At 34.3% G+C, this 14,468-nt stretch overlaps 2 protein-coding genes across 6 annotated transcripts in view; both read left to right on the forward strand.

Annotated features, from left to right (window-relative positions):
• The window catches only part of LOC127968803 (calcium-activated potassium channel subunit alpha-1-like), a 71,006-nt gene extending 60,645 nt beyond the window's left edge, over positions 1 to 10,361 (forward strand). For all 5 annotated transcript variants that reach the window (XM_052570144.1, XM_052570145.1, XM_052570146.1 and 2 more), the window contains 4 exons: positions 497 to 615; positions 2,382 to 2,597; positions 7,921 to 7,949; positions 9,057 to 10,361. In XM_052570144.1, coding sequence (XP_052426104.1) covers positions 497 to 615; positions 2,382 to 2,597; positions 7,921 to 7,949; positions 9,057 to 9,208 — 516 coding nt within the window. In that variant the 3' untranslated portion in view covers positions 9,209 to 10,361. The remainder of the gene's footprint in view (positions 1 to 496; positions 616 to 2,381; positions 2,598 to 7,920; positions 7,950 to 9,056) is intronic.
• The window catches only part of dlg5b.1 (discs, large homolog 5b (Drosophila), tandem duplicate 1), a 169,438-nt gene that overhangs the window by 93,549 nt on the left and 61,421 nt on the right, over positions 1 to 14,468 (forward strand). The window lies entirely within an intron of this gene.

Consider the following 14,468-nt stretch of genomic DNA (forward strand, 5'->3'; position numbering starts at 1 on the left):
ACCCACCATTAACACCTTAACTAACCATTAACCTTTTTGTTTTTACTTCTTCTGAATGGTACAGAACTTGGTAAAGATTTTGGCACATTTGCTATGTGAAAAAACACAAAAAACATCTGTATGATTTTAAAAGGTTAAGTGGTCCAGGAAAAAAAAAGTGTCACACTTTGGAAATGAATGGCAAACAAATCTCATCTCGTGGAAATGTTTGGTGCTGCACACAAACGCAAAATCTTACTGAAAGCTCTTTTGTGATATCAACTTCAAATTTGGAGCACAGCTTGTTAAGATTTATGGCTTTGATGTTTTTTTTTTTTTTTTTTTTTTTGCAGTTTTATTGTAACACGTTTTGGAAAATATATGTTTTATATAAAATAAAAAAATATATATAAAACCGGACTTGTTTGGATGTTTTGGAGCCTTAATCTACTGAATCTATTTGATCAAATATCTTTAAATCTGTACCACCATATAATGTTTGTGCTTGTGTTTTCAGGATGGAGGCTGTTATGGTGATTTATTCTGTAAAGCATTGAAGACGTACAACATGTTGTGTTTTGGAATCTACCGATTAAGAGACGCACATCTGGGAGCACCCAGCCAGTGCACCAAACGGTGAGTGGAACGGCTTTACTATGTGCTCGGTCATATTTTTTATGTTTTAGAAAGAAGTCTCTCCTGCTCACCCAGGCTGCACTTTTATTTGATCAAATATACAATGAAAACAGTAAAATTGTAAAATAATTTTCTAATGCAAAACAGCTGTTTTCTCTGTGAATCTGTGTTAAAGTGTAATTTATTTCTGTGATGCTCCGCTGTATTTTCAGCATCATTCCTCCAGTCTTCAGTGTCACATGATCTTCAGAAATCATGAAATATGATGATTTAATGCTCAAGAAACATTTCTGATTATTATCAGTGTAGTTTTGTGCTGATTAATATTTAAAGTAGCATTAATTTGAAATATAAATTAAAAAGTTACGTAAAACAAACTTTTCATGCATTTTTATAATAGAGAAAAATCTGTATAATTCAATTAGTTGTAGATACATAAAATAAAAGAATAATACACACTCAAAATATGTTGAAAATTCACCAAATATAACATTTAGGCAATTTAACAAATTAACTCAAATTATGTAAAACAAACATGTCATTGTTTTTTTGAATAAAGAAAAATCAGTCTAATTCAGTAAATTACAAAAAGTAAAAAAAAAATAACAATACATTAAAAAGTACTAAACAAATGAACCAAATATAAAGAACATGATGGATGAAGTATTTGCATTTTAAGTTAATATTACATTAAAATATTACAAGTCAGTAAAAATACTAAACATTCAATTAATCGTATATTAATAATATTACATGATCTGATCATTTAAATTGCAGTGAAAATTAAAAATAAACTTCAACATCAAAATGTATATTTTTTAATCGGAGAAAACAAAATCAATCAGTTGAATTCAAAACATGAATAAATAAACAATACTGTACATACTAGAAGTATACTGTACAAAATACAAAAGAGAATATAAAGTTAATTGTACATATTTCAGTAAAAAAAAAAAAAATTTCAGGCCAATGCCTAGTTCAAAAGAATAGAATTTATTTTAAATACGTTTTTTTCTAACAGTGTAATAATACATTTTGGAAAAATATTGGCGTGAAATTAATTGCCAGATTATTTAAAATATATTGCTAATTATATATATATATATTTTTAAAAGCTATAAAATGTTGGTTGATACAGCAATAAACTTTATATTTAGAGTACTTATATTATAAATTGTTATTTTTGTAACTGTAATTTTGTAAACTGTAGTTTTCTGTATGTGTAAAGCTACAGTACATGCATGGGATGACTGTTATTTATTGTATCTGTCTCTAACAAATAAAACATTAACAAAAATTGTATTATAAAGCAGATCATTCCGGTCCTTGATTCTGATTGGCTGAGCCGAGTTCAAAGCTGTTGTAAATAATTCAAAGTAACAATGTAACGTTCACCTTTGTTTACGTTTGTCTGTTGCTCGGCAACCACTTTTTGTTACAATCACAACTGTTTCTGAGGAGCTTCATTGTTTGGTGGAAGAATACTGTTTTTATTAATATCCTTACACTTTATTTGCTTTGTTTTATTTTGTGAATTCATACTACATATATGGAATAACCGTTTTATAAAAGAAATAATCCCTTTCAAGCTTCACTCCTCTTCGTGTCGTCCCTTCTTTCACAGGTTTCTTGGAGCTCATTGCTTTAATCAATTTAACACATCCTTGCTAAGCTATACTTATTTCGCTTTTCTTTAGTGGATTGTTTGTACTCTTTTGTAACATGTCAAATGCAAGTGTTGCTAAATACTGTTTTTCTCGCGACAGATACGTGATCACGAATCCTCCGTACAACTTCGAGCTGGTGCCTACAGATCTGATCTTCTGCCTGATGCAGTTTGACCACAACGCCGGCCAGACGCGCTCCAACCTGTCGTCCAACTCCACCTACTGCCCGAGCAAGAAGAGCCCATCCGCCCTCTCCATCCCCTCATCCGCCCGGCCGGGACGCAGCCGGAGCCGCGACCTGCGCGACAAACAGAAGTACGTTCCTCTGTAAGCGTCGATGCGGACTCTTATCACAAACGCAGATCCCGGACTTTATTTTTTTACACGTATCAAATGTTTACTTCGCACATTATCTTTAACACGCTAGAAGTTGCATCTGTATAAAGCACCGGCCAGCGTTTACACCACAAACCACCATCAGTACGTCTCACACGGGTAACACTGCGTTGGGTTAATGAACCAGTTTTACCAGTTTGCACTTTAACTGCACTTTAATCCTGACGAACGCTTGTGTGCTCCTCGTATAACACATCTGCTGTCTCATGCTGCCCACATACAGTGGCTCCAAACGTCTTTTACTTCATAAAAAATGACATTCAATTATTCAGTCAGTAGATTTCAATTTAAATATTTTAATGTAAATACTAAACTAATAGTATTAATAAACTTTTTTTTTTTTTTTTTTTGCAATTTATATATATTTGTTTTTATTACAGAAATTTATTTTCTGAATTTTTTTAAACGTTTCAGAACTAAAATAATGTAAAACAAACATTTTGTGGATTTTAGGAATAAAGAAAGTTCAATCCATTGCAGATACATAAAATAAATGAATAATGCATACTCAAAATATACATAATTGATTATTATTATTTTTTGTTATTTAGAAGTCAATAAAAACATTAAATAGTAAATCAATAATGTTAATAAATTTTATATTTTCTGATCATATACATTTCTGTTAAAATTTCAATGAACTTGAATTTATTTTTAATGAAGTAAGACAAACATTTCATGGATTTTAGGAATAGAGAAAAATCTGCACAGTTCAATCCATTTTAAAGCATACAATAAATAAACAATACATACTAGAAATATAAAAAATATGCATAAAATTTATAAAATATAAAGGTCACAATGGGTAAAGTGGACATATTTTAATTGATGTTTTTGATGAAGTAAAAAAAGATATTGAATTATAAATTAATGTTTATAAACAATATTAGATTTTCTAATCATAAATTGCAGTGAAAATGTAATTTTAAAAAAACTAAAATTTTGTGATGTATTTTGTAGATCTCTTTAAACAGGAAAAAAAACTGGACCATTTTAATCAGTTGCAGATACATAAAATAAATGAACACTACTATATAAAATACAAAACAAATGCACCAAATGCATATAAAGTTCACGATGAAAAAAAATTGCATATATTTTAACTTAACAAAATCAATATCAGGTCAATGTCACAAAACATTTTGATTAGTAACAGAGAAATCTAATTTCTTTCATTATATGTCATAACATTTAGCAAATTTCAAATTTGCCAGTGTTTTCTCAGACATTTGGACCCACTGTACTTACACATTAATATATATCTGTGTGCTCATAAAGAATGTTTTTATTGTCCATTCACTGCCTTGTTGAGACGACCGGTGACAGAATGAGAGTTAATTCACCTCGGCCTTGACAGAAAGAGTCATTTGACAAATGTTTTATCTTCTATTCAAAATCTTTCATATTTCTAAGGCTGTTAAACTCTTTTGGACTGAGCTCGTGCTGTTTGGTCGGCTGGTAATATATGAAAGTGTTGCAGGTGTTTGAGTATTTGTAAAGAAGCAAGCAGGACGTTTGTTTGCTTTTTATGTTTAATTCACGTTCATTGCTATAGTAAGACGCTCACACCAAAGTTTTGATTCTCTAAATATCACGTGTAAGACATTTTTCTTATTTGATTATAATGAACTAGTGTATGCGATATCTTAAACATAATAAAAGTATTTTTTTCTGTATTGATGATGTGACGTCTTTGCTTTTAAAACACTTAAAGCGTCTGCTTTTGCAAAGGACCTCATTTTCATTTATATTCCTTTTATTATTTAAATAATAATAAAATAATTGTCCATTTCAAATACATTTTTATTGTATTTTCATTTTTTTTAAATTAAATAAATTTTTTAGTTTTAATAATTTAATTTACATTTACATTTACATTTAATCATTTAGCAGACGCTTTTATCCAAAGCGACTTACAAATGAGAATAGAAGCAGTCAGGTCAACAAGAGAACAACAACAGAATACAAGTGCCATGACAAGTCTCAGTTAGTCTAGTATAGAACGCATAGCCAGGTGTATATAAATTTATTTATTTATTTTTTTTTTTTTTTTTAATTAAATGAAAAAGACAAGAAAAGGAAAAGTACTGGTGTTAGTAGGTTAAGTGCAGGCGAAAAAGATGAGTCTTTAGATGTTTCTTGAAAGTGAGTAAAGACTCCGCTGTACGAATTGAGATTGGGAGGTCATTCCACCAGCTGGGCACAGTCCAGGAAAAGGTCCGTGAGAGTGATTTTGAATTTCTTTGGGATGGCACCACAAGGCGTTGTTCACTTGCAGAGCGCAAGCTTCTGGAGGGCACATAGGATTTAACCAGTGAGTTTAGGTAAGTTGGTGCCGTGCCAGTGGTTGTCTTGTAGGCAAGCATCAGTACCTTGAATTTGATGCGAGCAGCTACTGGTAGCCAGTGTAACCTGATGAGGAGGGGAGTAACATGAGCTTTTTTTGGCTCATTGAAGACAACCCTCGCTGCTGCATTCTGGATCATTTGCAGAGGCTTGACAGTACATGCAGGAAGGCCCGCCAGGAGAGCATTACAATAGTCCAGTCTGGAGAGAACAAGAGCTTGGACAAGAAGTTGGGTTGCTTGCTCTGACAGGAAGGGTCTAATCTTCCTAATGTTGTATAAGGCAAACCTGCAGGACCGGGTCGTTGTAGCAATGTGGTCAGTGAAGCTTAACTGATGATCCATCACAACTCCTAGGTTTCTGGCTGTCCTCGAAGGAGTTATGGTTGACGAGCCCAGCTGTATAGAGAAGTTGTGATGAATCAATGGGTTAGCTGGAATCACCAGTAGTTCAGTCTTTGTAAGGTTAAGCTGAAGGTGATGGTCATTCATCCAGTGGGAAATGTCACTCAGACAGGCTGAAATGCGAGCAGCTACCGTCGGGTCATCAGGCTGGAATGAGAAGTAGAGTTGGGTGTCATCAGCATAGCAGTGATAAGAAAAGCCATGCTTCTGAATGACAGATCCTAAAGATGTCATGTAGATGGAGAAGAGAAGTGGTCCAAGTACTGAGCCTTGAGGAACCCCAGTAGCAAGGTGGTGTGACTTTGAAACATCACCCCTCCAAGACACACTGAAGGATCTGTCAGAGAGGTAAGACTTAACCCACAGGAGAGCAGTTCCAGAGATCCCCATCTTTCTGAGGGTGGACAGGAGAATCTGGTGATTAACAGTGTCAAAAGCAGCAGACAGGTCCAGTAAGATGTGTACAGAGGATTTTGAAGCTGCTCTTGCTAGTCGCAGGGCTTCAGTAACCGAGAGCAGAGCAGTCTCAGTTGAGTGGCCACTTTTGAAGCCAGATTGGTTGCTGTCCAGGAGGTTGTTCTGTCCAAGGAACATAGAAAGCTGGTTGAACACAGCCCGCTCAAGTGTCTTTGCAATGAATGGAAGAAGGGATACCGGTCTGTAGTTTTCAAGAAGCGCTGGATTTAGAGATGGTTTCTTGAGCAGTGGGCTTACCCGAGCCTGCTTGAATGCTAAGGGAAATGTTCCAGATTGAAGAGAGGAGTTGATAATGTGAGTAAGTGAAGGTATGACTGAAAAAGAGATCGCTTGAAGGAGGTGAGTGGGGATAGGATCAAGTGGACAAGTAGTAGGATGATTGGAGAGGAGAATTTTGGAGACGTCCATCTCTGAGAGTGGGGAGAAGGAGGATAAAGAGTGTGCATCAGTCATTGTGAAGTTTTCCTCAGTCTGTGGTGTGGAGAATTGTTCACTGATGGATCTCATCTTATTTGTGAAGAAAGTTGCAAAGTCGTCCGCTGTAAGAGTCGATGGAGGAGGTGGAGGCGGCGGATTAAGAAGAGAAGAGAAAGTCTTGAATAGTGTCCGAGCGTCACAGCAGCTGTTAATTTTGTTGTGGTAGTAGGATGTTTTAGCTGTTAAGACCTTTGCAGAGAAGGAAGAGAGGAGTGATTGATACACACTGAGATCCGTAGAGTTTTTCGATTTCTGCCATTTCCTCTCTGCAGCCCTGAGTTTAGAGCGATGTTCACGGAGAACCTCGGACAGCCAGGGGGCAGATGGGGCAGTGCGTGCTGGTCTAGACAACAGTGGGCAAAAGTTGTCCAAGCAAGATGTTAAAGTGGAGCAAAGAGTGTCCGTAGCACTGTTCGTGTCCAGAGCAGAAAACTGAGAGAAAGGTGGAAGAGAGGATGAAACCACAGCAGATAGGCGAGATGGAGAGAGTGAGCGTAGGTTCCGTCGAAAGGTGACCTGCGTTGGAGTGTGTGCCACTTCAGGAGTAAGTGCTAGGTTAGCAGTAATGAGGAAGTGATCAGAGGTGTGCAGTGGAGCAACTGAAGAGGTGTCCACAGAGCAACCACGCGTGTAGATGAGGTCAAGTTGGTTGCCCGATTTGTGAGTCGCTGTAGTGGACATTAGCTTGAGATCAAATGAGGTGAGCAGAGTTTTGAAGTCAGCAGCCTGGGGTTTATCTAAGTGGATGTTGAAGTCACCAAGCAGTACCAGAGGAGTACCATCTTCAGGAAAGTTTGATAGCAGCACATCCAACTCCTCCAAGAAGTTTCCCAGTTGACCTGGAGGACGATAAATGACCACAAAGTGGATTTTAACAGGGTGGGTTACAGTAATGGCATGTGATTCAAATGAACCAGTACCTGTAGGTGATGGCTGAAGTTCAAATTTCCATTCTTTGGTTATAAGGAGACCCGTACCTCCACCCCTCCCAGTGGTACGAGGAGTGTGGGAACAAGTGAAATTAGTAGAGAGGGCTGCAGGGGTGGCAGTATCTTTACTGTATTTTATATACAGTAAAATTTAATTATCAGAATTTTATATACAGTAAATTGATAACTGTTTTAAACCTAATGTACAAATATATTTGTGTGTATATATATATATATATATATATATATATATATATGTTTGTAAATACTTGCATATTTTTCATTTGATAAATTGTACAATTTAGTTTGTATTTTATTATTTTAATAATTTAATGTAAGTATCATTTTAATTTTTTTAATGATTCTTTTTAAATACATTTATATATTTTTATACCTAAGTATACTTGTACATATATATATATATATATATATATATATATATATATATATATATATATATATATAATAAAATTTGAAAAATAAAATAATTAGAATAATAATAAAAAAAAAAAATTAAACATCAAAAAATTAAGTAAAATAAAATCTAAAAAAAGATTGAGTTCCCTCAGAAAATCATTTGCACTTACTCCATGTACTCTCTCTTTAAAGTGTGCCCAGGACGAATAAAGGGGTTTCAGGTATGGAACTAAATGCATGTCATTACTGCAACCATCTCTCATAATTCCGATGGTTATGAGCTGAAAAGTGCATTGAATCCTTCATGCCAGCATTAATTCTTTGCTTTCTGACTGAAAGCAAAGCAGCTTTTGGCGGTTCTGGCTGTTTTGCTGAAGGTCATCTCTGCGGTGCATGTTTCTCCAGATTCAGGGCTCTGCTGTAGTTCAGTAGTTGTTTTGATCTCGTGATATCTATGATCTGTCATAACACTGAGAATGCTTTTACCATTGCAACCCTCTGTAGAGATTTAGCTCGCGTGTCTGTAGTAAATACTCTGTAGTATGCATGGTTTTAATTTCCAAATATATAAGCATGATTAGAGTAAAATCATTTGAAAGCAGTTCGTACAATCTACAGTAAATGGCTTGAATGCCTTCACAAAAAAACAACAACATTTTGCATAAAAAAACCTTCATTCAGATAAAAAAAGAAAAGATATCTATATATATCCAATTTTGCCAATTTTGCTTATGTCTTTTTTAAACTCTATTTAATGGTATATTCAATGTTATATTACATCTTTTGCATTCAAATCATAAAAAAGTAACACATATATATATATATATATATATATATATATATATATATATATATATATATAATGTATAAATGTATATAAATTTATTTAGTTTTATGTAGTTTTTTATATATATATATATAAAATTAAAAACTTTTAAAATTTGAAAATAAAATTACAAGTTTTAATATTTTGTGTTTTTATTTGATTTTTTTTTTACATATCTGTATAGTTTATTATTATTATTATTATGTAGTTTTAGTTTATTTAATTTGAGTTATTTTAGTACTTCAATAAACCATATTCTTATAGTTGCATTATTATTATTATTATTATTATTAGTTTTAAACTCTTAACCTTTTCTTAAATGTTTAAGTAACATTTTTAAGGTGGTAATTTTAGTTAATATTATAATACTATAATAACCATACTATGAATGAATTATGTAATGATGAATTGAAATGTATCAAAACCCGTCAGCGCATGAGATGGAGCTTGTGTTGCTGAATTTGCTTCAAACGCACAGTAAATAATGTCAATCATTCTGCAGATAAAACCTGGTACACTGACGAACCTGAAAACAGCTTCCCTAGAAACACACAAACTAAACACACCAACACACACACAGCCAATCAGACCAGCCAGTACAAATCCACCAGCAACATCATCCAGCCAATCAGAGAAGTGGAGGAGGAGCCTTGAGATGACCTCATCTGGACTCATCAGATCTGCCAGTTCAGTGGTCAAATACTTTTATATGAGCCACTGGTTGTTGAAATAAGTATCAGATTTGCTAAATAGAGTGTAATAGATCTAGAAGAGATGAGCGTAGAATGCACTGCACTTAATTCTAACTATGAGCTACACACCTGTGATGTCCATCACTCACAACAGCATAGAGTTGTCATTTTCTGTGAAATCAGCCGAAGAGCGTCAGTGTGGGATCAGGTTATCCGCCACAGGTCGAGCAGAGCGGGCGCAGGTCCTCTCTCCGTCCGGCTCGGGATTGGCCACCGGATCCAAAACCAATCCAGAAGCTGCACACATCAAATCTAGAAAATCAGTCCAATGGCAGCTTCGCCGTGTTCTCGTACCAATGATTATGCACCGAAGCAATAAATCTGCTGTTTCACTTGAGATTTGTTGTGCATTTTAATGGGGTTTTACCTCAATAATGCATCGCGAGGTTTAATGAATGTCAGTAATGTAAAGGATAGAGGCATGTAGAACGTTAAACGTCCTTTTGAGAAGAATGAAACGCATTCCACATCTTGTGCTGATAGATTTGATCTGCAGTGTTTCTTTAGCTGTTCGCTTCCAATCTCAGCCTTTTGCTGTTAATATCAAAGTGCATTTATATATCGCCTTGAGCTTCTGTTCACTTCTTCAGTCATTCCAGTGTTGCATATTAAACTGTGATCAGGTTAATGGTGAATAAACACGTCACATGAGCCTTACCAGAGCTGATCTGAGATCAGCAGAGCCGGACTCGAGGGAGGACCTGCAAAAGACCCGCTCCAGCGAAAAGTGGCCCTGAAATCGATAATAAAAATAATGCGACAAAGTTTAAGATTTAAACACTGGATGACTGAAGTGTGACGTGTGTTTGCTCATGGTGTATGTAATTTCAGTGATTCACACAAGCAGACGTGTTTAAAGGGAAATGTCTTAAGTGTGAATCATGTGGTTTAATATGTTGAAGGAAGAGAGAAGTGACTTGTGTGCTGCTGCAGTATTTAACATTATATACTTGACAACGCAAATACAATATATTATAATGTACAAAAGGCTGTAAATAAAATGTACATGATTTTATTTTGTATTTTCACAGAATAAATATGGCTGTATTCGTGTTGGTGACTGTGTTGTTATTGTGCACTGCAAAAATAAATTATATATATTTACTAATAAAGAAATTATTAAATATACAAAAAAATTAAGTGTTCAATTAAATTTTTTTTTTTTGATGTAATAAAATAAAAAATAATAATCATAAAATAATTCACAAAAAAAATTAAAATTAGAAATATATATTATATGGAAGAAGTGCCTATTATTGTGATTTGAGCTACAGTAAATAAAATATATAATATTAAAATGTCTATTTTTATATACAATATAGGTCTATATTCTATTTTAGATAGAAAGATAGATTTTAAAACAGCTGACTAGTTTTCTTTATTTAATGCAAAACAATTCTATTCAAAATAAAATTAAATAATAAAAAACAAAATAAGTGAAATAAAATAAAACCTTGTCAGTCATTGACCTGGATGTACACACTCCACGAGCAGAGTTCATGTGACGAACAGCATCCTGCATCTCACCCAAACTCCTGCATCAGCACCACGGCTATCAGCGTCTCCATGACAACAGGCTCTCCATCCATCAGCAACAGCCCAGATAAACCCATCCTTCAGCAAAACAAGCTGCTCATTACCCAGCGTCCTCCTGTCCATACAGCCGTCATCAGTCTGAGATCTTAACAGCTCTGGGCTCCACATCAGCCGATCGGACAGGAACGGACAAAGCTTTACTCTCCTGATAAGAGAACCATGGTTTGTGTCCTCCTTCATTCAGTGGATCTGACAGAGCTCTGTGCAGCTGTAAATAAAGCCATCAGGAGACTGTGATCTGATGTCCATCTCAGCTACATACAGGACACTGCTTCTGCACAGAGCTTTCTCTTTATTATCTCAGCATACAAACTCACAAACACTGGATTTCAGAGTTCACAAGCGGTTCAAATGTGCGTGCTTTCTGTAAATATACACGTAAAACAACACATGTACAAACTCAATAAGACTGACATATAGGGATATTTAAAGCTTTGTTTGTGCTACCTTTAATAAAAAGTTATGAAATGCTACATAGTATTTACTTTACATCATTGCTTGAACATGTAACACTTGAGAAATGTAAATTTGAATTTAAAAATAAAGATTTTATTTGAAATTTGTTGAGTGCAAAATGCAATCAAATGCAATAAAAAAATTTTATTTTTAATGTTATTTAAAGTTCTTATTAGAAAGACTAAAATTGGCAAGTATACAGTATTAGCTGCAGGTGTGCAATGATGATTGTTAATTGATTAATTAAAAAAAGACTAAAATGCAAAATTACTCAACTTTGTAAAACTTTGTAAAACACATTTTCTTATTAAAAACCAAAAAGACTAAAAAATGCAAAGTGAATTTTTTTTTCTAATGAAAAAAAAAATATTTTCAACAATTTTACAACTTTAAAACTATAAAGATGAGTCAATGTTAATTAATAAAAGAGGGACGAAATACCAAAAACAATACTAAATGTGAACAAATGTCTGTAATGATCTCAAAACATATTCATACAAACACTGTGCATCATTCAGAACTGAGAAGGATGTGAAATATGGATTTAAATCCTGAATTTGAATCAAGTAGGCACAGCAAACAGAATACAACATTTGAATTCAAATGTAAAAAAAAAATATATATATATAATATTATTTTTTATACAATATGATTTACCCTAATACCACACAAAAAGAACATTTGGGAAACATTACATTTTAATTTATGTATTTAATTTATATGAGACCCTCCTGTCTTTTCCTTAGATTAAAATCTTTAGTTTCTGTTGTTGTGTAATTTTATCTTTACATTGTTCTCGTGGCATGTGACCAATTTAACTCAAAATCAGAAGCTAAAATTCAACGAAGAAAGCAACATATAATTCAATTCAATTCAATTCAATTCAAGTTTATTTGTATAGCGCTTTTTACAAAACAAATCGTTACAAAGCAACTTTACAGAAAATTATGTTTCTACAATATTTAGTAGTAGCTAGTAGTTTGTGCACATTTGACAGGATTTTAGAAAAACTAAAAAAAAATAATAATAATAATACAAGACGTAGTCAGCTAGACGATGAACTATCAATATTATTAATTAAGTTATTATATGATTAAGTCACACATTTAGGAATAATTGTTAGTTCTGTTTGTTGATTCAGGGTTAGCATCATCTGAGGTCCTCTGAGGGTCAGCATCATCTCTTCTCAGGTGTTCTGGATCCAGACTGGAGCTTGTGTAAACCCGTGGCAAAACATAGAAACAAAATACAGACATCATTAGCATAGCTGCTGATCCAACAAAGTAAAATTAGTTTAACCCAAGCTAATGAATAAAAATGCACCTTTGATCAGATGCAACTACACTCACAATTAAAAAGATACATTATTCGAATGCTTGGCGAAAGAGATGTGTTTTTAATCTAGATTTAAACAAAGAGAGTGTGTCTGAACCCCGAACATTATCAGGAAGGCTATTCCAGAGTTTGGGAGCCAAATGTGAGAAGGCTCTACCTCCTTTAGTGGACTTTGCTATCCTAGGAACTACCAAAAGTCCAGCGTTTTGTGACCTTAGGGTGCGTGATGGGTTGTAACGTGGTAGAAGGCTAGTTAGGTACGCTGGAGCTAAACCATTTAGGGCCTTATAGGTAAGTAATGATAATTTGTAACTGATACGGAACTTAATAGGTAGCCAGTGCAGAGACTGTAAAATTGGGGTAATATGATCATATTTTCTTGACCTCGTAAGGACTCTAGCTGCTGCATTTTGGACGACCTGTAGCTTGTTTATTGACGAAGCAGGACAACCACCTAGAAGTGCATTACAATAGTCCAGTCTAGAGGTCATGAATGCATGAACTAGCTTTTCTGCATCAGAAACAGATAACATGTTTCGTAGCTTGGCAATGTTTCTAAGATGGAAGAATGCAGTTTTTGTAACATTGGAAATATGATTTTCAAAAGACAAATTGCTGTCTAATATAACACCCAGATTTCTGACTGTAGAGGAAGTAACAGTACATCCGTCTAGTTGCAGATTGTAATCTACAAGATTCTGTGTAGTGTTTTTTGGTCCAATAATTAATATCTCCGTCTTATCCGAATTTAATTGGAGAAAATTATTTGTCATCCAATCTTTTACATTTTTAACACACTCTGTTAGCTTAGATAATTGGGAAGTTTCATCTGGTCTCGTTGATATATATAGCTGAGTATCATCAGCATAACAGTGGAAGCTAATTCCATATTTTCTAATAATATTACCAAGGGGCAACATGTATATTGAAAATAGAAGGGGACCTAGGACGGATCCTTGTGGCACTCCATATTTTACTGATGATAAATGAGATGACTCCCCATTTAAGTAAACAAAATGGTAGCGATCGGACAGGTAGGATCTAAACCATCTTAGAGCCTGCCCTTGAATACCTGTATAGTTTTGTAATCGATCTATGAGTATGTCATGATCTATGGTGTCGAACGCAGCACTAAGATCAAGTAAGACTAGAAATGAGATGCAGCCTTGATCTGACGCAAGGACCAGGTCATTTGTAATTTTAACAAGTGCAGTTTCTGTGCTATGGTGGGGCCTAAAACCTGACTGAAATTCTTCATACAGATCATTTTTATGCAGGAAGGTGCTCAATTGAGCAGACACAACTTTTTCTAAAATTTTAGACATAAATGGAAGATTTGAAATAGGCCTATAATTTGCCAGTACACTAGGATCTAGTTTTGGTTTCTTAATAAGAGGCTTGATAACCGCCAGCTTGAATGGTTTTGGGACGTGTCCTAAAGATAACGACGAGTTAATGATATTGAGAAGCGGTTCTTCGGCTACAGGTAACAGCTCTTTCAGTAATTTAGTGGGTACAGGATCTAATAAACATGTTGTTGGTTTAGATACAGTGATAAGTTTATTTAGCTCCTCCTGTCCTATGGTTGTAAAGCACTGCAGTTTATGTTTGGGTGCGATGGATGAAACTGAAGTGTTAGATGCTGTAGAATCTACATTCGCTATTGTATTTCTAATGTTATCTATTTTATCAGTGAAGAAATTCATAAAGTCATTACTATTTAACGTTGGTGGAATATTTGAATCAGGTGGCATCTGGTAATTTGTTAACTTAGC

Source organism: Carassius gibelio, chromosome B12, assembly GCF_023724105.1.
Source record: "Carassius gibelio isolate Cgi1373 ecotype wild population from Czech Republic chromosome B12, carGib1.2-hapl.c, whole genome shotgun sequence".
NCBI classification, from domain to species: Eukaryota; Metazoa; Chordata; class Actinopteri; order Cypriniformes; family Cyprinidae; genus Carassius; species Carassius gibelio.